General features: G+C 34.7%; 1 protein-coding gene across 1 annotated transcript; it reads left to right on the top strand.

Moving 5' to 3' along the window:
* Positions 1-605: 605 nt before the first annotated feature.
* LOC110799018 (amino acid transporter AVT1C) lies at positions 606-13,566 on the top strand. The gene is made up of 13 exons (XM_056840359.1): positions 606-890; positions 1,305-1,510; positions 1,658-1,983; positions 2,908-3,122; positions 4,738-4,761; positions 5,025-5,205; positions 6,324-6,543; positions 8,690-8,825; positions 9,670-9,693; positions 10,797-10,938; positions 11,165-11,208; positions 12,151-12,213; positions 13,157-13,566. Exons 2-13 carry the CDS (start codon positions 1,326-1,328, stop codon positions 13,253-13,255), a joined length of 1,659 nt encoding a protein of 552 aa, XP_056696337.1. The 5' UTR covers positions 606-890; positions 1,305-1,325; the 3' UTR covers positions 13,256-13,566.
* Positions 13,567-23,045: the final 9,479 nt, after the last annotated feature.

The raw sequence follows: 23,045 nt of genomic DNA, 5'->3' as shown, positions 1-23,045 counted from the left end.
GAACAGTGATTTGAAAATAGGGAAAAGAGTGGGAAATAGGGCTTTTATACTCAACCTGGGAAAAACGGTTTTGAACCGCGGATCATGATTTGACCCGCGTCCTGAAAGTATCACAAGAGGGAAAACATGAAAGAGAAGAATTTATCTTTGAAAAAAGATATCACGAATAGGGATGTTGGTATGACAAACTTGCCATAAAATGATAGAAATTCTGGCGGAATATCAAATTTCCAAAATCTACAAACGACCATATTAACGTATTGATAGGTAAATCATAAGTTTACCAAGTACTCCCTCCGTCCCTTAATACTCAACCTGTTTTGGCTTCATCTTAATATATACTTTCAAAATATTAATATTTTTATAAGTTTTTATAATATGTAGTTAAAGAAATTGTTGGTCAAAGTTGTGCATTGACAAGCGTGTCCGGTCAAAACAGGTCGAGTATTAAGGGACAAATGGAGTAGCAGACTTAACCGTAAAACTTGGTGATAAGGTAAAACCCCGGGACAGCATACGTTGAACATATAATAATCCCTGAGAGCCCCTCCCTTTGTCGACTGTCGTTGTACACGAATTAAGCACATGATAATACAAGTCTTAGAGCAACAAAATCGCGCATCGGTAGGATCCCCGGGTTGTCATGTATGCCATTCAGCATGTGGGCAAATCCTAAATCCCATCCATAAATCATCCGATTTTGTACATATTCGCAGCCGCGCGCCTTCTTTCTTCAATTATTTATCTTTCCTTTCAAGTCCTCACTCCCAACTCCAAATCCCAACCCGATCCTGCCTCATTCTTCTTCTATATCTACTACTTCTTCCTCATTGCGACAACCACGACCAAGCAAGAGAGAGAAAGAGAGAGAGACTACGTTCAACTCAAAGGTGCGTTGTTTGATTCTTACATTTTTGTTTTGTTTTCTTTATGTAATTTCTAGATTATTTATTAATCAATCATACATTGAAAAAATGGAGTGAAATTGAATTTGATAATTTTTGGTTGGAGTAGGGAGGGGTTTGACTTTGATTCAATTACAACGGTCGTTGATTTTAAATTTTTGTTTTTGATTTCCTGAAAAAAAAAAAAAGTATTTATTTATTTATTTATTTTATCAAGTAAAAAAAAGATTGAATTTCATCTGAATTTGACATTTTGTTCGGTTTTTTTTCTTCTGATTTTGATCCTATAGTTGTAGTTTTGCTCATTAGATTCTGATTGTGGAGAAGAAGGAAATTTTGGGACTTTTTTTTTTTTACCATTATGTTAGAATTCTGAATTAGTGTTTTTTGTTTTAAAAGCTGTTTGATTAAGGAGGAAGGATGAAGAACTCGGTGTCTGATCAAAGCTTTACTTTTATTGAAAGTGATGACGAGGATGTAGAAAAGGCATCAAATCAGGAGGAAGAGGATGGAAACTTTTCAGATTCTTCGTCGCATTCGTCGTTGGGAAACCGCCAACAGAGCAAACCAAATTCATATACTACCTCTTGGCCTCAGAGTTATAGGTAAGCTTGTGTGTTTTTTAATTATTGGAAGTGAATTTGGGGAATGATTCAGTTTTTCTCTGCTTTTGATTTTATTGTGAGGGTTTTTTCTGTATGCTTTTGATTTTATTGTGATAAATTGATACTTATCTTGAAATCGTATTTCAGGCAATCCATTGATTTGTATAGTAGTGTGCCATCTCCAAATATTGGATTTTTGGGCAACTCTTCTTTGTCACGCTTTGGTAGTTCATTTTTATCTTCATCATTAACTCAGAGGCACGCCGCTGAAGTAACAAAACCCCTCCTACCAACCGCCGTAGATGGGCAACACCATCATCATCAAAGACATAGCTCTCACTCTCTTCTTCCTCCTGTCCAATCAAGGAAGTCTTCTATTTTAAGGAAGGCAGATTCTGAGCACAAACCATCTGCTTTCTCACATGAGTTTCATGGTTCCAGAAATAGCTCATTTGGACAGGCTGTAATAAATGGTGAGCACCGTAATTACCTTACCTCATGGATTAATCTATTTGTATTTGTTTTATTTGTGGGCTACATATGTGTACGTTGATGAAGATATTTGTGCATGGATTATATGCGAACCAACTTAAAATCCTTTCTTTATCACCGAATATATGATAACCCTGTAGCCTGCAATTTATTCTTTGAGCTTTGGTAACTTTTAGCACACATACATGCAATATTTGATGCCTGGAATCAAGTTCAAGAGATTTGTGACGGGTTTCGTTGTTAGACTTGTGATCCTACTCTTACAGTGATTAGGTTAGAGTACATGATCCAACTTGCCAACGACCTGAATTTGATAGGATCTTGATTCTTCTCCTTGTTCATAACTTCATACTCATTTTGTTGGGATATGTTGAAGTTGTTATATACTACATAGCTTTATCTACTTCTTAAATTGGTTGACATGGTTATCAAAGTTGCATAATTGTGTTATGTAATAAAGAGATTTGTACATAGGTCGTTGCAAAATACTTACACTTCTCTTCTGGATAAAAACATCCAGAAACCCTTTTAAAATATTGAACTCTAAACTTATTTTAAGTCAACTCAATTCTTGATGGTTTTTCTAGGTGAGGCCAGGTGATAATATCTGAAGAGAGCAATGGTCTCTCAACATTGTCACATACTTTATCTTCAGAAGCTTTATAAGTATATTTGGTTTACACTAGAATCACTATTGGTAGTCATGGATTCTAATATTTCAGGATAGTAACTATTAACTTTTTAGGAGATTTAAACTATGCATTTTCATACGCGATTGAGTTACATATATTTCCTGTCAACAATATATTTGTAGAACAGAATTATGATATACCTGTAAACTAAATCACCTTTAAAGCATTTACTTGAGAATGTTGATAACTAATGGTCATAATGATGGTTTACAGGTGTGAACGTTTTATGCGGAGTAGGAATACTCTCTGCACCTTATGCTGTTAAGGAGGGAGGATGGTTTAGCCTTGCTATACTATTTATCTTTGCTATTCTATCTTTTTACACCGGACTTCTTCTACGTTATTGCTTGGATAGTTCTCCTGGGTTGGAGACTTATCCTGATATTGGTCAAGCTGCTTTTGGAAGAATCGGAAGGATTGTAATCTCGGTATTAATTTCTTTCTAGTCTCTTTCAATGTTGAATAAGTGCAACAGAAATTATCCGTGAGAATTCCATTTTGGATTTGTTGGTGATTTGCCCAAAAAAGTGAATGATGCCTAATTAATCATTTGTCAAGGATTTTTGAAAATCCAATAGATTATGGCTGTGTTTATATCGATTGAAGTTGCAAACTACCAGTGTAGCAAACTTGCAAAACTATGAATATCAACATACACTTACCATAAATAGGTCTAGCTGACTAAGAACTTAAAAAGCTTAAATCAGAGTCGTAGGAAAGATGAATTAAGATCTTGATGAATTGAGAGCTCCGTTGAAGAGGAGGTAAAGACATACAAATATCTTGGGAATGATTCTCTGACATTCAACACGTAGATTTACAGATGTCCCATGGTGCCTTTTTATAGCCTAAAAGCTTAAATATAAAATATATACAAGATTACTTAGCATGACTGTTCTGGAACATACTAATTTAGACCTCACGTAACCCATTTACCCAAGGGCCCTCTTAAAGTCTTTCTAGAGGTTTCCGCACATCTATCTTAGACTCTCACGTTGAAGGACCAACCAAACCAAGTTTGAGCCCAGTCACAGCCCATCCGCATTATTTTTTGACAGCTTATTGAGTCTTCAGTGAAATATGCCTCTGTATACAGAGTCCTACCTGAGAGCAGCACATGGGAAGTCCTATGGGCATCGCTACGACCTATCACCCAATGATACTGGGTGGGTTAAGAGATGTCCTGTGACAATAGGCTCAGTGGTCACTTGAAAAATGAAGGAGATAACCAAATATAGCTTCAGAAATATCAATATGCATATAATTTTTAATTTTTTGCCATCCATGGGGCTCTAATACTAATTACATCAAGCATAGACGAGCTTCAAAAATGCGAAACCTAACTTTATCTTACTCCTATGCCCAAGCTGTAGGACAATAAAATACTTGCAGCCTAAGTATAAAGCATGCGGATGTAACTAGGTAAACTTAACTGCTGATTAAAAAATGAAACACAACTAATAAATTTTATCTACGGCTTTCCATGAAGCATGAAACTTGGCTAAACTGAATTATTCTCCTAATAGTCTTAATCTGCCAATCAAACACATTCCACTTGTTTTAAACATACACCATAAGCCCACATAATGAAAAAAGGAAGGATGATATATTTAAGCTCAAATAGTCAAATCATAGCCTATGCACCAAGTCTAAAACATGAGCAACTGTTAATGTAATTTCTTGTGCTCTAGCTTGTGCACGTTTGACTTCTGGTGTCACTAAAGTAAGTTTAGATTTAAATAGAATGGTAAAGCGGTATGAATCTTCTAATCACATGTCTAATCATAAATCTTCTTTGTGCGTTTCGTTATTTTTGTAAAGAAGAGGCTTTCCGTCTTAAGTTAAAATGGGTTACACGGATTTAAGAAGATCATTGTTGCCAAATTTTGTTTGATTCATAGAGTTTGACGAATGTAAATTCACATTTAGCTAGTTGGGGTAACTTATTACTTCATTTTAACGTTTACTGCTAAGTATCCAATTCTTTTATAAAATATAATGATCCTTTACTGACTTTCTTTTTCTTTCATTCCTCTCCTGCAGATAATATTATACATGGAATTATATGTAAGTATTGTTGCCCACCATCAATTCTTATTCTGCACAAAATATCAACTACAATGCATCAAACAAATTGGATTCGAGTACTCATTGACTTTTAGCATGCTAAGTGGTTTTGAAATTGAAGAATCTTTCTATTGGGGTCGGGAGGGGTTGAATTTATTTCTTTGCATGGAGCTCAAATGAACAGAAGTGAGAAGATCGTTCTAGATGGTATATTTGTTTCTTTTTTATGATTTGATATATAAGATTTTAATTTCTTTGTATAGGCATGTTGTGTTGAATATATAATACTGGAGAGTGATAACTTATCATCAATATTCCCAAATGCACATTTGACATTGCTTGGTTTTGAGCTGGATTCCCACCTACTATTTGCGTTAGCAGCCACTCTTGCTGTACTTCCTACTTGTTGGCTGCGTGATCTTAGCCTTCTAAGCTATATATCAGGTGAGAATGTTACTCATGCCATTATCTTGACCATGAAATGTTTGTACTAGATTTGATAGAGTTGGAGTTCTTGTCTATTATTAGGTTGGGAAGTAAATTAAACATTTATGTTGCTGATTCACCTCTTTCCTTGAAGTTTATAGATTTCGGCCTTTCTTTTAATGTATACGGAGTATCAGTATAGCAGCGGTGTCACGCCCACAGATCTAACTTGGCAAGATTTTGAACATGTGACTTCCCTAGTTAGGCCACAAGGTACCATTTTAAAAGAATTTGTGTCTAAAAGGTACTATTTGACTAAAAAAATAGAGTAAGGTACTAGTTCACAAACTGAGTGCCAAAACGTTACCTTATGTCGATTTATCCAATTAAATTCAGAGAAAATATTTTCTCTCGTACTTTTAACCTTTAGTGGCCTCATTTTCTCCTCCAATCGATTTCATCCTTCATTTAGGTTTTAATTATATGGCACTTGAATCTGAAAACAGAAGCAGGCAGAGATAAAGAAACAGGTTGAAAGGATGAGAAATAAGGATATTATTTATATGTCTATGTGCTCACGACTTGAAGCATTGGTTAATAATAAGGCCTGTGTAACTTGAAGTTAATTTTTACACCAAAATGTGATTGGAGTTTCTATTTAATATTATTTTTCAACTTTTCATCACCAATGTGGAAAATAAGGACAAATTTGATTCATGTCCATAGGTTCTATGCTCAATTTAACTTAGCAACAAAGCATGCATCTTCTGTCGATGAATCTAGCAAAAACCCTTTATATATTAAACATTTTTACCGAAATAATGGCATCTAACTCTGTAATTTGTGCATGTTGTATATAATACATTCATCCCAGAAAATTTACCATCTTGCATTTGAATACGGCTTGTTCCTCATTACAAATGTCTCTGATTTTGAAACGGCACACCCCTGTTTGGTTTTTGTTATGCCATTCTCTGAAATGAAAAGTTGTTTTATTTTTCATTTCAACTGTAATAATATCTGGTACTGGAGCATGTATCTTGTCTTTATGCTGTCAAATTGTTTATGGGGTCCTCAATGTATTAAGAGTACTTTTATGAATTTTACTAATTGTTTGCTATTTCATTGGTTTTCAGTTGGCGGAGTCATTGCATCAGTGTTGGTTGTCCTCTGCTTGTTTTGGGTTGGCTTGGTAGATCAAGTTGGGTTTGTTAGCAAAGGATCACAATTAAACCTATCAACTCTTCCTGTCGCACTTGGTCTGTATGGCTATTGCTACTCCGGGCATGCTGTCTTCCCTAACATTTATACTTCTATGGCAAATCGAAGTCAATATCCAGCTTTTCTTTTGACTAGGTAACTTACATTGACTGAAATCCTTGCTTAAATTTATCACCTGCTTAATCTTTGTTAGCTGGATTTGTTGGGCGAGGACCATTCAAGGGTTTGGGTGGATATGAGATCAGATACGTCTATTTACAGTAGTTTCATCTGTTTCTATGTAAATGTAATGCATGCAAGCAAACGTAAAAATTGAAATTCAGTCTTGCATAACGCAATGAAGTGTAATGAAGTACTAGTGAACATAAATTAGAATAATTAGGAAACATCTGTTACTTGCTTTTACATGGCAAAAAAAACTTCAGTCTGCCACTGATTAGTTATGCCTTAGAATCTACTCTTTCCATCTTCTAATAGTTATTAAAGTTTTCCTTATTAGGATGGTTTATAATGCTTTCGAACTTATTTTTGTAATAATTAACTACTTGTATATTTTAATGTTAGATTAAATATGGTTATTGATTTAAAAGTCAAAAGAATGCCGGTGGTGGGAGTCTGGGAGATGTCACAATAGATAAGCTCGCTTTAATATTATTTATTTCCTAAATTTGGAAACTGTTAGTCTGTTAGAAGACGGAGGGATTATTATATTTTTTATGTAGAATAACTCTATACTGGTATTTTTGCTTTCAGAAGTTTTAACAAATCTATGATCAATGGTCTAATAATTCTATCTTGTTTGTGAAAAAATTAATTTTCCTTCCCAGAACTGAAAGGCTCAGAACAGTTTTTTTTTAAAATCATCATGAATTGTGATCCTGGACTAGAAATATTCGTTTGGCCATTTGCATACCAGTATCTTTGACACCACCTTGGGCAACCTTCAATGGAACTGTAAAAAGGGATCTAGAGTTTATCCAAAAAATGAGTGCCCCGATGGAAGGATTAAAAGTCACCCATCTTGGCAGAAATATACAGTCTAAGCAGCAAAGTTATGTTTATTTTAAAGAACTTCTGTTTCTTTATTTGTTGTTGTGTCCAATGAACTCTAGAAAACTAAATTGTGTTTAAGAGATCTCAACTAATGCATTTGGTTAACAACTAGTTATCCCCGGATCATTGTAGGTTATGATATTAATACTTTTAAAAAGACGTAATTATTGAAATATTAATTTTAGATGAATTATTGGAGATATAATAGTTTTTTGATAAATAAAAATTAATTTTATTATTTGGTGTGCATATATTTTACCTATTGTTTATATTCATTTTAGTCTGTGTTTTGTGGTTTTGAAATGCAATATGTTAAAGGTTGTATTGATATAATTAATACAAAAATTATGTAGCTTAGATGATAATTCTTTCACATTATTAGTTAGAGATCATGTGTTCAAATCGTGTAGAGACAATTTCTTTTAAAAGTGAATGGATAATTGGAATTAGCTAAAAGCACACTGCAATATATATGCGCTTATGTGGTGCCATGTTATGTTGAGAAAAGGGCGACACATGGCGGTATGATATGTCTTGCCTTGGAGTTTTAGTAATATTATATATTATAGATTCTTTTGAATATTCAACTTTTTTGCCTTTCCCTTTTTTATTTTCAAGTAACTTGAGCGTTGTCTGTTTACTAATCTGAACTTGTTCAAACGAAACTTGATAGGACTTATTTGAGTTTGTCAGAACTTATTTTAGTTGTGGATTGAACTTGGATAGTCCTTACCTGAACTTATTGGAGTTTACTAGAAGTTATTATAACTTGTTGGAACTCCTTTTAACGTATGTCTCTTGAAACTAATTGTTCTGAATTGAAATGAACAAATCATTGGATGATTGCAAGCATTGTTATCCACGTTTTAATAGAACACCTTATCTGAGAATCATGAGAGTCTCACCATTGAAGATGATCATATGCAGCGTATGTGAGATAGCCTGTGTGGCAAGGTGACAAAGCTTCTTTTTGATGAAAGCACGGTTTTTTCTTGGTGTTCAGCAGCCAATATTTGACCATATCTGTGGCTGCATGAGAATCAATTCCGAACTATTTAGTAATAAAATATGTTGATTAGCCAACAGGTTCTGCGTAATAGTGACCACATATTTTTTTCTTCTGTGTCCACTGTTACCTTCCGTAATAGTGACCACATTTTACTGAGATATATTTTATGCCTTTGAATTGGATATATGTATTTAATAAGAAACTTCATGGGCAATGCAGCTTTATTATCTGTACTTTGATGTGTGCTGGAGCGGCTGTCATCGGGTATCTGATGTTTGGAGAATCTACAGAATCACAGTTCACCCTTAACATGCCCTCGAATTTAGTTGCATCCAAGGTGGCCATTTGGACTACGGTACGAGATTTAAACAGTCTGCCTTTTTTTTTTATCACTCTTTGATTTCAAAGAGATCAAGGAACAAGAATGGAATAATGGAAGATCAAATCATCTGATTCACGAAATTTACCGGTTTTAACTTATTAGGCAAAAGTAGGAGTAAGTTAAGTTGGATTGTACTAAAAAAGGCAAAAGTGCAATATGAAAAAGGACAAAGGTAGTATCTACGAGTAGTTAGGAATCGCATCTTGGTTACGTACTTACCTTGAATCTAATAATTTTTTATTCTAGGTGGTGCACTTGGAATCACATGGCCCTAATGTTTTAACTTTAATTACATGCAACAAATATCTCTACCTTACTTTACGTTTTAACAGCAGTGCAGCAAATTTACTAATGGGGATCTTACTATGTTCAGTGATCAGCCTTTTATTGACCTACTAATTCTGATGTTCTATTCAACATTTATTTAGTTTTAATTTTGTTGTTAAAAACTGAAATGCATGTTTGGTATGAAATTAGGAAAGGAAATGGAATGTAATGTTAATTATTATCATTATTAATTGTTTGGTGTAATTATGGAAAGGAACCCCTTGTATCAAATTGAGAATGGAAGAAGGTAACATGTTTCATTATTTTTTGTTACCATAGGGCCGAAAACGGTAATAAATGGGTGGTAATAATTATCCTTTGGAAGTGAAATGTGTTACCCCACCTCCCATACTAAACGTTAAGTAATGGAAACGGTAAATTGATTCGATTTCCAATTCCAACAGATAGAAACACTACTCCAAACATGCTCTTAATTGATTAAAACATTGTTAAATGAGTTACTGATCATGTTTCCTTGTTCTGATTGCAGGTGGTCAATCCGTTTACAAAATATCCTTTACATTAGCTATGTTAAAATTCAGTACAGTGTTTTTCCCTGCTGGTTATTTCTAAACTGAGGATCTATTGAATCAGAAATTTGATCTCCACCTTCCATTCCTAATGATGATGTACTGGATGTTTCTTGAAGTTTAAGCCTGTTAATATGGTTTCTCTGGGTTTCTAAAAATCGGTAGTGTATCCTAATTGAGTTTTCATACAACAGGTCAAATTCTGAAAAAAAATTAAAAATTAAGAGGAATTTGGTTAAGGAATTTTATTAGATCGAAAGGTCAAATTCTGAAATTTGTTGTTGGTAAATGGCCTGTTGAAGGGGGAAAAAGGAAGAAAAGATTGATACTGCTAATATGCCTGGGTGTCAATTTGGAAAATCCCTCTCAAACTCTGAATTTTGTAGTATATTTCAATTTAGGTATTAATTACGATAAAAAATTATTTGCGTTTCATATTACCTATTTTCGTACCATTGTTTTCTAGAACTGTTGGCTAGTACTTGAAAATAAACTAGCTCTTGAGCTCGTTCAAAGAACGGACAGTTATATAGTGGTTGTTCACTTGTTTAACCGTCTTTTAAAGTTCTAATTGTATTGACGGCTTGTGATTTTGTGAGAATATATATGATTTAAATAGATGTGGAATTTGAAGGTTGAAAGATTATATTGGACTATTGGTGAATTGATTTTGAATGAAGTAGAAGAGGCATTGGAGCTGTAAGATATTGTAAACAAGAAAAATTGGAAATATAAAAACAATTGATGGATGAGAGGAGGGGGTGACACGTGTCATCTAATCATCCATGGTTTCGCTTTTTAAATACTAGGTATAGATATCGCCGTAACTTTTTTAAGGGTAAATACAATAGTAGATGAGGAGGTTATAATCAAATGTATTACTTCTTGGAACTTATTAAACCTAGTTTGTTCTGTTGTGATGAACCTGTGGTTGTCCGGAATTTGGTGTGCCTTTTCTTCTAGCGAAGCAACTATCCTTTTGTTGATAACAGGCATTACCGTCATTACTAATTTTTTATAATAAAACCTTTCCGTTATTATATAGTAGAATATATGTATATGTATTTCCTTAACTAAAGCTACATATGCTTTGACCATGTCGCCCGTGGCTATGTGTCTGGAGGAGTTGATACCATCTCGCCACCTCAAATCTCAGATATACCCAATTCTTATCAGAACTGCTCTAGTGATATCAACCTTATTGGTTGGACTCACTATCCCATTTTTTGGTAAAGTTCTACACTGAAGCTGATATAATGTTGTAGAAAATCAGTGTTGCTATAGTATGTGTTTCCCAGAAAAATTGTGTGGAAATCCAGATATTTATGAATCTTCATCTATGAGTTATTGTTATTCGTATAATCTTGCTGGATGATTTTGCTTGTTTCTAATACAACAATTTTGCATGTTTCTAATACAACAATTTTGCTTGTTTCTAATACACCAATTTTGCAGGTCTTGTAATGGCATTGATTGGATCCTTACTTACAATGCTTGTGGTATGTCCTTCAAATTTCTCTGTTCTTCACTCATCAGAAAAAATTAGGAAATATGTAGGCCAATTAATATATGTGATCTGCATTTTCTCTGTTCTTACACTTTGTTGCATATGCGGAGGTCATTTTGTGAGAGTAGGATTCTTAGTCAGAGAGCAAGACGTAAACTTGGGAAGTGGGAATGAGGGACATCTAAAGTAGTACTCCATCCATTCTCAAATGATATTCCTAGTTTGACTTTTCCACAGTTTCAACTCAATATTTAATGTAAACGTATCTCCAAACATGTATATTAAATAATTATAAACATTTGATATGTGAAACTATGCATTCGGAGAAATAAAACAAGATCACACTAACATTCGAGAACGGAGGGAGTAATATAATGTTCTTTAATGAATAAAGGGAGTGGAACATAGTAATAAATCTTCACAAACCAAGTCTATGCGATATTTTCTACTGTATTTCATTTTCTTTTTTAGAATTTTTTTATTAAAATCTGAGAATTTATTTATACTTTTGCTACAAAATTTATAATCTCTATATTATTGAAGGTAGGTTGAAGTATGCTTTAAAATAAGATTTATCACAAATTTGTACAACCTGTACAAAAGGAAATCTTTAGGAGACCAACAACATCCCAGAAGTGTAATAATTTATGCTTTGTCACAAAAGTATCATTGACTGAAAATATCAAAATATAAGTATGAGTGCAGTTTTAAGCTATTCATCATTACACAAGTTTGAAACATAGTCTTTATAATTATAGAGCATAATGTATATATTGTACTATTCCCATGAATAAGGGAGGGGGGACAATTAGATGATTTTGGTTGTAAGTACGACCATACCACTTTGTCGTCTAATTGAACCAAACTTGAAGAAAAATACATCTGATGATTTTATGTTTGGAGTTGGATTATTGACTTGAGTAAATTTTGACAGACTCTAATACTGCCTTGCGCATGCTTCTTGAGCATCTTGTGGGAAAAGGTGACTTACCTTCAGGTATAGTAAATCATTTGATAATGTTTGTAATTTTTGATGATTAGTTTCATATGATTGTATGTATGACTTGACATAGTTCTGGCTCCTGTCCTGCTCCATTATGTCTTCTTTACCGTTAATCGAATTTTGTTGAAATGGAGCTAACTGTGGTTTGCCTTTGGTCAAGTATCAACTATTTATGGTTTGCCTTTGGTCAAGTATCAACTCTTTCGAGAGTCATATTAGCACTGTACTCTCTCACACACACAAAAGAGCCACTTATGTCTTATGGAATTTTTCCTATAAAAGGTTTATTCTCAACAGTAACAGTTATATATCTGCCAGCTTATGGAAAGCACGCAGGACAAAGCTTTTAGGAAATTCACAAAGAATAATAGATGTTCAACCGTGGGAAATTAAATTAGCTATAGGTTAAAAAGTAGAACTGGGGGTTGAATTCCATAGAAAAAACTAACTTGGCTGCTGAATTTCTGGGAATTGTCTGAATAAACATAGTAGTAGAGTAGAGTCTGTGGTATAATTGTTCATATAGTACCAACCCAGTTTGTTCAAGTATAATGTGATGGGTTCAAAAAATTATGAGTAACAGGAGTTGAAAAGAATTTTACCTTGAGGCAAACGGCAGTTACATGTGTATTAGTGCAGACTTCAACGGGTGTTGTTGTATTTCTGTAATGTGTTTTATCCTGTGCACGACCATGCATATGCAAATGCATATGCATTTGAGGCATTACTAACACGATGAATGCAAGGTTTTGACTATCTTTTTAGATTAATCTCAGTTCTGGATGAGTTCCATCTAATCTAAATTTTAAGGGGTCATTCATAATATTCTCAATCATAAATTCCCATCTTTGGTTATTTTCTTCTTTTCCTTCAATAACCTTTTTTTTTTTTTTTTTTTTTTTTTTTTTTTTTTTTTTTTGTTTTTTCCCTTTTCCAGGTGTCAGCTTGTGTTCTTATAATTGCGGTCGGCGCTGTCTCTTCGGCTTTCGGAACATATTCTGCTCTCTCTAAAATCATTGAGAGTTTGACTGTTTGACATGAGCTCTTCAAATCCCGTATAATTCAATCACTTCTTATTACATCGATTGTTAGCCAAATTTGTAACTTGTCTCTTAAAGCTATAATTTCACATCTTCCCACCCAAAGTAAGTTGATGTCGTGTGGGTTGCATGTTATTAACTCATTAGTGGTAATGCTTCCATTTAGGTTTTAGAATTTGCTTTATTACCCACCTACTTGAGTAGTTGAGTTGGATAGCTATATGATAACATTGAGATTGAGAATCATACATACTCCATAATCTTGAAAGAAAAGTTATACTTCCTCTGTTCGTTTTTACTCGTAAAAGTTTGTCATTTTCAGGCATTTCATTCTACATCTTTAATCATTAATATCTTTAATCATTTTAAGGAAAAATTAAAAAGTTAATATTTTAAAAATATACATTAAAGCGTATTTTCCAAGATCATGCATGACTATGGTTTATCTTACATACAAATCACCACAATAAATAAGGTAAAATATGTAAATAGTGTAAAAAGTACAAACGCTGCAAGTATTAAAAAAACGACAGAAATATTGCTCAATATTTAAAGAGTATCCAATCATTTAGTAAGATAGTAAGAACACTCTCACCAATGAACTAAAAAAAGGTCACCACTACTCCCTCCGTATTCTTTTAGGAGTTACACTTACCATTTTCGACCGTATTTTATTATGAGTCGCACTTCCATTTTTAGTAACTTTTCTACCTCACCTTCTAATTATCTAATATATCCAATTTCCACTATGCACCAATACAATAAACTCTCTCTCTCTGCTTTGATTAAAATACTTTTTCCATCATCTTTTTTGTATTTGTTTATTACTCCCTCCCCCACTTGCTTTATTATTTTTATTTGATTTAACTCTCCTTCTTAATACGTGTGACGGTCAACATATGACTCCTAATAAAATACGGAGGGAGAGATTCTCTAATGTGAAGGGGGTGGAAAAGAAGTGTTTAGGGTCTCTTCGTTCTCTTTCCTCGCGGATGTTTGACAAGTAATATTAAGTAAACGAGGCCTAACTGGGTGGTCGTAGCCTCCTGTTTACTAGACCTAAGAGTCGCCAATCAGTTTTCAACGACAATAAGGAAAATTGACAAAACTCGGTTATAGTGATACGAAATTAGCAGACAAAACCCAGGCTCAGGTATTTGACCACAACGGCCTTAGGTCCCCTTGTGATCCCTGATGTGGAGATCGCTCAACATGCACCCAACGGAGTAGAGATTGAGGGTTCGGGGGACATTTACTAATACGTGGAGTGCCCAACATTAGCCCATGTGACGGTCCTTACTATTTCAATGTAATGATGACGGGACATGCGTTAAACTATACTACTAATTTGGATTGCTTATAATGCACAAATATTAACCAACATATGTCAAGAGGATGATTTAGATTAATTTAAGGTACCTATCAATAATCCGGATTGTCCAAAGAATATCTTGGCGTTATAAATAATCAGACTAAAGGTAGCAGATTTATAATTGTGATAAAAACAATAAAACAAATTATGACACGTTACACTGAAGTTTTAGGTTATGTTGCGGTTCTCAGAAACTAACCACTTGTCTTTACTCGTTTTCCTCTTACGCAACTTACTTTCCTTGCCTTGACTAGACTCTTGGACAGGATCTAGGCTTAGTTTGATTGCTTATACGGGCAGAGTTCCGCTTAACAAGAGTTAATACAACGGAACTACGATGAATACGGAACGATTATAGGGACGTATGGAAGGCTTAGACTTAGGCTTAACGTAACACCCTAATAATTCCTTGCCTTTATAAAATCATTTTTCAACTTAAAATAAAGGATTTACTAAAGTATTAATTACCGCCATCGTGATAACGGTTAAGGCTAGTACCAGAATTACGCAGCGGAAATATAACTAACATTCAAACATCAAATAATAGTTAATGGTCTCCCTACAAATTGGAACCATAACGTGCAACACCCTAATAATTCCTTGCTTTTTATAAAACATTTTCCAACTTAAAACACAGGAATTACCAAGATATTACCGCCACCGTGATAATGGCTAAGGCTATTTACCAGAATTACGCAGCGGAATTTAACTAACTTTCAAAATATAATAAATAGTTAATGGTCATTAAAATAACTTGGAACCACTAAGGCCCAAAAACCAAAGTAATAAATATTTCAAAATCCATTAACCAAAAATAGTAATAATAACGATAGTAGTAGTCATGACTAAATAAAAGTAGAGTTCATAAAATACGGAAGAATTAAACTCTCAACACGAATCCCATGATAACTTCTCCCGCAAGTTATCTCTACAAACCTGCTTATTAAAAATATACTCCCCAACAACGCAAATGCAATGATGGATCATCATAGGGTCATTAAGGCAAAGGCCATGACCAAAAGACAAGAAGCACGAAGTCAGCAAAAGCTGAGTACGAACAAGCTAGAATAACATTCTATCCTAACATGCTTCACTCGACGAATTAAATAATCCACATGCAAAAGCCATATAATAAACAACAAACATCGAGACAAGACTCGACAATTGACACGACTCTTGACTCACAGTTTAATAAAAAGTAGCTTCGAACGGGTAAAGTAAAGTATCCTCAAAAGGAAAGAAAAGGGTGATGGGAGCCAACCATACACCAAAATAAGTCGGGCTACTACCGACAGTCGGGCCATACCGACAGGAATTCCGATGAACAACGGCATAAAAGAGAATGAAACAACGTCTTGTATCATTCTAGGAGTACAAGTTTTCCGGCAAGACTCCCCCCATTGTTCATACTCAAGGTATATACGTTCCAAGAGTTTTGAAGCTCTTTCGGGTTACACTTTACGTTAATTAGTATATTATGTTCAAGGCGACTCAAGACTCTACTCAAGACACAACATACAAACAATTGAACAAATAAACAATTCAACAACGACACTTCATTGTTTTACTTCTTTACGACTTGTGATCAAACATAGACTCAAGTGATATTACTCCCATTGTTCCTTCTCAAAAATACTGTTTGAGATAACCCGACATTGCCTATTAACAAGCGGGGTGTGCCCTTAGCACGAATTGTCCTTAATTCAATTCACATAGACTCTCTAACATATTCTACCCCTTGGTAGAATATATATTGCTCACTGGCAATATTCGACTGGCTCAATAATTATGCTAGACATCCTGTACTATAGCATAACAATAATAACAACTTGCATGCGCAATACTCATACGTGCAAATCAACTTGAACAACATGCTCGACATAATTCAACGATTATAAAAGTCCATAACATGATAGTTCAACAGAATCTATAAAGCATAATTCAATTCATAACATGCTCGTTCACATAGATTCAATAATAATAATAACATGCTCGTTCTCACTATCAAACATGAATTCACAATAACATATTCATTCCCAATCATCAACATGAATTCATAACAACATATAAGTTCACATGATTCGCATTCAATACACTTCACAAAGTCCTCAAGGGATGGGTGGTCACCCTAGTCTTGTACGTACCTGGAATACCTAAGTACGGGGGCCCTGTGGTAATCACGACTCACTAGAAATCAACTCCTATAAACAAAATAAGAGAACTAAATTATTATCCATGTTTACTAAATTTCCAGCAACTATTTAAGATTCTAAAACCTTTGTTTTAATTAGAAATCAATTATTAATCATTAATTTAATAGTCTCAAATAGTCAACTCAAGTCCTAACATAAAAACATTGACTTTTTAGCTTTAAAATCATTAAAACCAACTTTTTAAAGCATATAAACAATCTGAAAATTTAAGTTGATTCCCATAATTTAAATTGTCATTAAACTATGTGAATCAATCGCTTTAATTAATCGAAATCAAAACCCTAACAATGGTTTATTCCAAAAACATGTTTTGACTTCAAAAATCAACACTTTATAAACTTATTAAATCTGAAATTTATAATTTCAATCATCAAAATCAATCTCTTTAATTAAAACACAACACTAACCCAATACGGTGTTCATAACCGTTCTAATTAATTCAAACAACCCAAATATTTAAACTAATCACAACAATTAAATCAATTTAAAACTGAAAATTAATATTTTTGAAAATAAACTTTGATTTAACAATTGATCAACACACACACACACAACAATTAGTTGATCGTGTGTGTGTGTGCCGACCAACGCACACGACAAGCAACAACAATAGCAGCAGCAGCGCAACGCACCGCAGCAACGGGCGCGCGCGCAAAGGGGCAGGGGCGACGAGCTGGGCGCTGGGCACAGGCGAGGCACACACGCGCACACAGCGTTGCTGTTGTGCTGCGACGCGACGAGGGGTGATGCACGAGTGGGCAGCGCGGCGAGCACGACCACACAGCACGCAGGCACGTAGTGCTACGCTGCGGCTGCGGGACGGGCGAAAGGCGGGCTACCTTGCGCCGCAAGCAAGGGCGCACGAAGAAGAGAGGGAGTGTGGGGCATGGAGTGTGCCGCAAGGAGAGGAAAAAGAGGAGAGAGAGAGATTTCTGAATTTTTGGTTGTGAGGGTTTGACATGAGGTCTATGTAATACCTCGTATTTTTCTGTATTTTATAAATATATTTTATTATATTTATAAAGTATTTTTATGATTTTTAGAATTTAAAACGCATTTGAATGTTATTTAAATGTATTTTATTTAATTAAAATATTTATTATTTTAATTGATTACAAAAAGAATTTATTATTTCAAGTTGGGAATTTAATTGGGTTTCAAAAGTAAAAAGATTTTAAATGAATCTAGCTCAATTCAATTCCAAGATCAAGTCCAAACAAATTAAGCAAGCCCATCTTATGTTTTATGAAGCCCGTAAGGGAATCCTAAAGCCTAGCCCATCTTTGAGTTTCCTAAACCTATACATATATAGGTGCCCACCCTCAAAATCCCTCACTATTATTCATTAATCCTAGAAGTAAAACCCTAACCCTAAATTCCTCTTTCTTTCGTCGAACTTCTGTTCGTCCGTTTTTCACCTAATTCCGTTCGTTTTCAGAAAATGGTTTCTTCTTAAAAGTTATAGATCTCGAAAAATTCTTGAAGTTTGCTTCAAGAATCGATTGATTCCGATTTATAGATTAGATGTTATGAGCATTCTAAATTCCTGCTGCTGTTTTTCACTTTCCCCTTTTCTCTGCCTTCCCTTGCGTCGTGCCCAGCCCCGAGCACTCGACGCCCATCACTCGTTGTTGCTGCTGCTTGTTTCCCTCAACACAACCACACACACTCGCACACTCTCTCTCACTCGTGCTCGCTGCCGAGCCGTGCTGCTGCCCCTGCCTTTGTGCTTGCACCGCACGCAACACACACACACACACAACCGTGTGTTGTGTGTATCATACTCCGTATATTTTCGATCCTTTTTCACCCAATCACATTCTATTCGTGATTTTACCGTGCTATAGGCCGGATTGGTATAATTCTCTTCTTCCTTGCCTATTCTATTTCAATTACGTATTTTAAATTATATTATTATTATTGTTTTGGATTAGTTAAATTGCTGGGAACGGTTATGAACACCGTGTTTTAATGTTTTCGTATTTGAATTGATGGGATTGATTTTAATTGTATGAACTATTATTTTCAGATTTAGTAATTAATTAAAGTGTCAATTTTTATGGTCAAAACATGGTTTTATTAATGACCTATTGATAAGACTTTAATTCCAATTGTTTATGCGATTGATTCACATAATTTAATGACGATTTAAATTATGGGAATCAACTTAAATTTTCAGATTTATTATAAAGCTTTAAAGTGTTGATTTTAATGATTTTAAAGCTAAAAAGTCAATGTTTTTATACTAGGACTTGAGTTGACTATTTGAGACTATTAAATTGACGAATAACGATTAATTTTTAATTAAACCAAGGGTTTTAGTTTCTTAAATAGTTGCTGGAAATTTAGTAAACATGGATAATAATTAAGGGTCCGTTCGGTATCACTGTCAGTTTTCAGTTTTTGGTTTTTTGGTTTTATAAGTCATATGATTTAGATTGAATTATGAACTAAAAAATAGTCATACCTATTGTAATCATGTTAATTTTGAAAACTGACAACAAAAAACTGGAAACTACTTTTTGTGGTTTTCATATTTTGGTTTTTAGTTTTGTAAGAAACAGAAAATTGGAAACAAAAAACGATACTGAACGAGCCCTAAGTTTCTCCATTTTGTTTATAGGAGTTGATTTCTAGTGAGTCGTGATTCGCACAGTGGCCCCCGTACTTAGGTATTCCAGGTACGTACGAGTCTAGGGCGACCACACTTATTTGTCAAGGGACATTACATGATTGTTATTGATGTGAACTATATTGATGTGAACTTGGTGGATTCATATATGTTTTGATGAACGATCATGTGGATTATTATATTGGAATTATTGAATAATTAGTTGAATAAGTATGTTGGGATTATTATGAGTATGGATTTCATTGTCAATCATGTTGTTCAATGTTTATGCATGTATGGTATGTTTCACATGCAAGGGATGAATTGTTTATTGTTATGCTATTGTACGGGATGTCTAGCATACCTTTGAGCCAATTATTCGTACCACGTTGTACCATTTATTTTACCACATGTGAAGGGTTCGCTCAGGTAAGCCACCGCACATGTAGGGTTCAGTTGAGAATATTTTGTATGAAATGAATTAGGATTTGTCGTGCAAGGGCACAACCCTCATGTTAACAGGCATGATGTGGAATCTCACCTTTTGTGAGAAGGAACTTGGTAGTAATTCCACTACGTCTTGATTTATTGATCACAAGTCCTAAAGGATTAAAATGAGATTGTTTTGGTTGTTGTTTATTAAATGTATGTTTGTTTGAGTCTCGAGTTCGCTTTAATAAAATATTAATAAACGTAAAGTGCAACCAGAACAAGCTTCACAACTCTTGGAACGTATATACCTTGAGTATGAACAATGGGGGGAGACTTGCCGAAAAGCTTGATCTCCTACTAATGATACAAGACGTTGTTTCATTTAATTTATGCGCTGAAATTCCGTCGGTATGGCCCGACACTCGGTATGGTCCGATATTTATTATTTATTATGGTGTTTGGTGGGCTCCCAACACCCTTCCTTTATGGAATATTCTTTTGGGCCTGTTCGAAGCTTATTTTAATTAAATTGTGAGTCAAGAGTCGAGTCTTGTATTCATGATTTACATGTTATCTATTAAATGGCTTTTGCATGTTGATTAGTACTTTAGCGAGTGATGCATGTTTATAGTTTTATTTCACTCTAGCCTTGTGAGTACTCAGCTTTTGCTGACTACGTGCTTTGTGTCTTTTGGTCATGGCCTTTGCCTTAATGACCCTATGATGATCCATCATCTGCACTTGCATTGTTGGGGAGTAGATTAATATAGCAGGTTGTAGATCGAAGTACGGTCGAAATCATGTATCTTGGGATGGTTGAGAGAGTTGCAATCTTTTGTGCTTTGAAACTAATTTGAAATTATGCTTTAATCATGTTTTGGGTTTGTTGAATTTTTAATACTTTGGTTTTTGGGCCGTTATGGTTCCAACTTGTAGGAGGCCTCAATAATTATTATTTATGTTGGTTTAAAAGTTAGTTGACATTAATTTCCGCTGCGTAATTCTGGTATTAGCCTTAACCGTTATCACTATGGCGGTAATACTTTAGTAATTCCTTTATTTTAAGTTGGAAAATGGTTTTATAAAAGCAAGGAATTATTAGGGTGTTACAGTCTATTTATAGGTTTTCTCTCCCTTTTGGGCTAGGTTAGGGTAATTTTGAGTTGGGCTTATTACCGGGCTCATTTAAGTTTACTCCTAGCAAGCTTTGTTGGGTTTGGTCAAGACAAAACGACTGGGCTTTAATTAAATCAAATTCGTTTTCGAAATACGACCCAACTAATCTCGATTAAATAAATTGATTGAATTTATTTAATAAAAATACGGTTTTTGAAATAATTAATATTTAAATTAATTAAAAATAAAAGCGCATTTAATTCTCATCAAAAGAAATTAATTTATAAAAATACTTTATAAATACGACGAAATGCTTTATAAATATAATAAAATATATTTATAATTATAGAAAAATACGAGGTATTACAGTCTACTCTCCTTAAAAGAAGTTTCGTCCCGAAACTTGGGCACGGAAATCACAACTTTAAAACTAGACTTGAGACTATTATGAGACTTTAGTGCGTTTTCTTTGCAAAAAGTTTTAGTTGCTGTACTCTTTAAGTAATTCAACATGACAATAAACAGTGAAACTTCACTGGAAACAACGATTCAAGCATATCTTAAGGATAAATTGGGTAAATAAGGTAAAAAGCGCGAAATTCTACTGCACTCTACCCCCCTTAAAGAAAACGAGTTACGGCCCCGTAACTCAACTAACCTCGGGAAAAGCTCGGGATATTTCTTTCTCATTTCCTCCTCCGCTTCCCAAGTAGCTTCCTCAGACTCTTGGTTAGACCATAACACTTTAACGATCTTAACATCCTTAGTTCGTGTACTACGCACTTTAGTATCAAGTATTTTGACAGGTCTTTCCTCAAATGTCAAACTTTGGTCTAACTCTATGGTCTCCGGTTGCAGTACATGAGATTTATCCGGGACATACTTTCTCAACTGAGATACATGAAACACATTATGCACTCTATGCAAGTCCATGAGCAAGGCTAATCTATATGCTACCTTCCCTATCCGTTATAGGATCTCATATGGGCCTATATACTTTGGGCTAAGCTTTCCTTTCTTCCCAAATCTCATCACACCTTTCATTGGTGAAACCTTAAGCAACACTTTGTCACCTATTTGGAACTCTTCATCCCTACGCTTTAAGTCAGCTGCGTAGGTCTTTTGGCGATATCTTGCGCGTCTTAGATTTTGGATTGAATAGTCCTAACCTGATTCATAGTGTCCTCTATCATTTGGGGACCTAGTACGACGGTTTCACTAATGTCACTCCAACAAAGTGGACTTCTGCATTTTCGTCCATACAGGGCTTCGAATGGTGCAATTCCAATACTGACATGATAGCTATTGTTGTATGAAAACTCAATTAGATCCAGGCTATCTTCCCATCCACCTTGAAAATCAATCACACAAGCTCTTAACATGTCCTCTAAGGTTTGAATAGTTCTTTCAGTTTGTTCATCTGTGGCTGGGTGGAACGTTGTACTCATTTTCAATGTGGTACCAAAGTTCTTCTGCACACTATTCCAGAATTTCGAAAGGAACCTAGAATCTCTATCTGATACGATTTCCTTAGGAACTCCATGTAATCTCACTACATGTTTGATGAAGGTTTGGCAAGTTAGTCCATTTTCCAGGTTTCTTTCATTGGTATGAACACTGCCGACTTAGTCAACCTATCCACCACTACCCAAATGGTGTCATTTCCACTCTCCGACTTGGGTAAACAACTGACAAAGTCCATTGAGATACAATCCCACTTCCAACTCGGAATTTCTAAAGGTTGGACCTTCCCTTGAGGTCTCCTATGGTCAATCTTAACTTTCTGACAAGTCAAACACCTTGCCACGAATTCAACCACTTCATTTTTCATCCTTGGCCACCAATAGACCTTCTTCAGATCCTTATACAGCTTGTCACCTCCCGGGTGAACAGAATATGGCGTATTGTGACCTTCTCTCATCAACTTCTCCTTTAGTTCACCACACTTTTTAGGTACACACCATCGTCCTTTATACCTCAAACTTCCATCCTCGTGGATCTTAAAACCCATCTCCTTTCCTTGCGAAATCTTTTCCTTGATC

Source organism: Spinacia oleracea, chromosome 3 (assembly GCF_020520425.1).
Source record: "Spinacia oleracea cultivar Varoflay chromosome 3, BTI_SOV_V1, whole genome shotgun sequence".
NCBI classification, from domain to species: Eukaryota; Viridiplantae; Streptophyta; class Magnoliopsida; order Caryophyllales; family Amaranthaceae; genus Spinacia; species Spinacia oleracea.
Note: the sequence above shows the minus strand (reverse complement) of the source record. Positions and strands in the feature narration are given on the sequence as shown.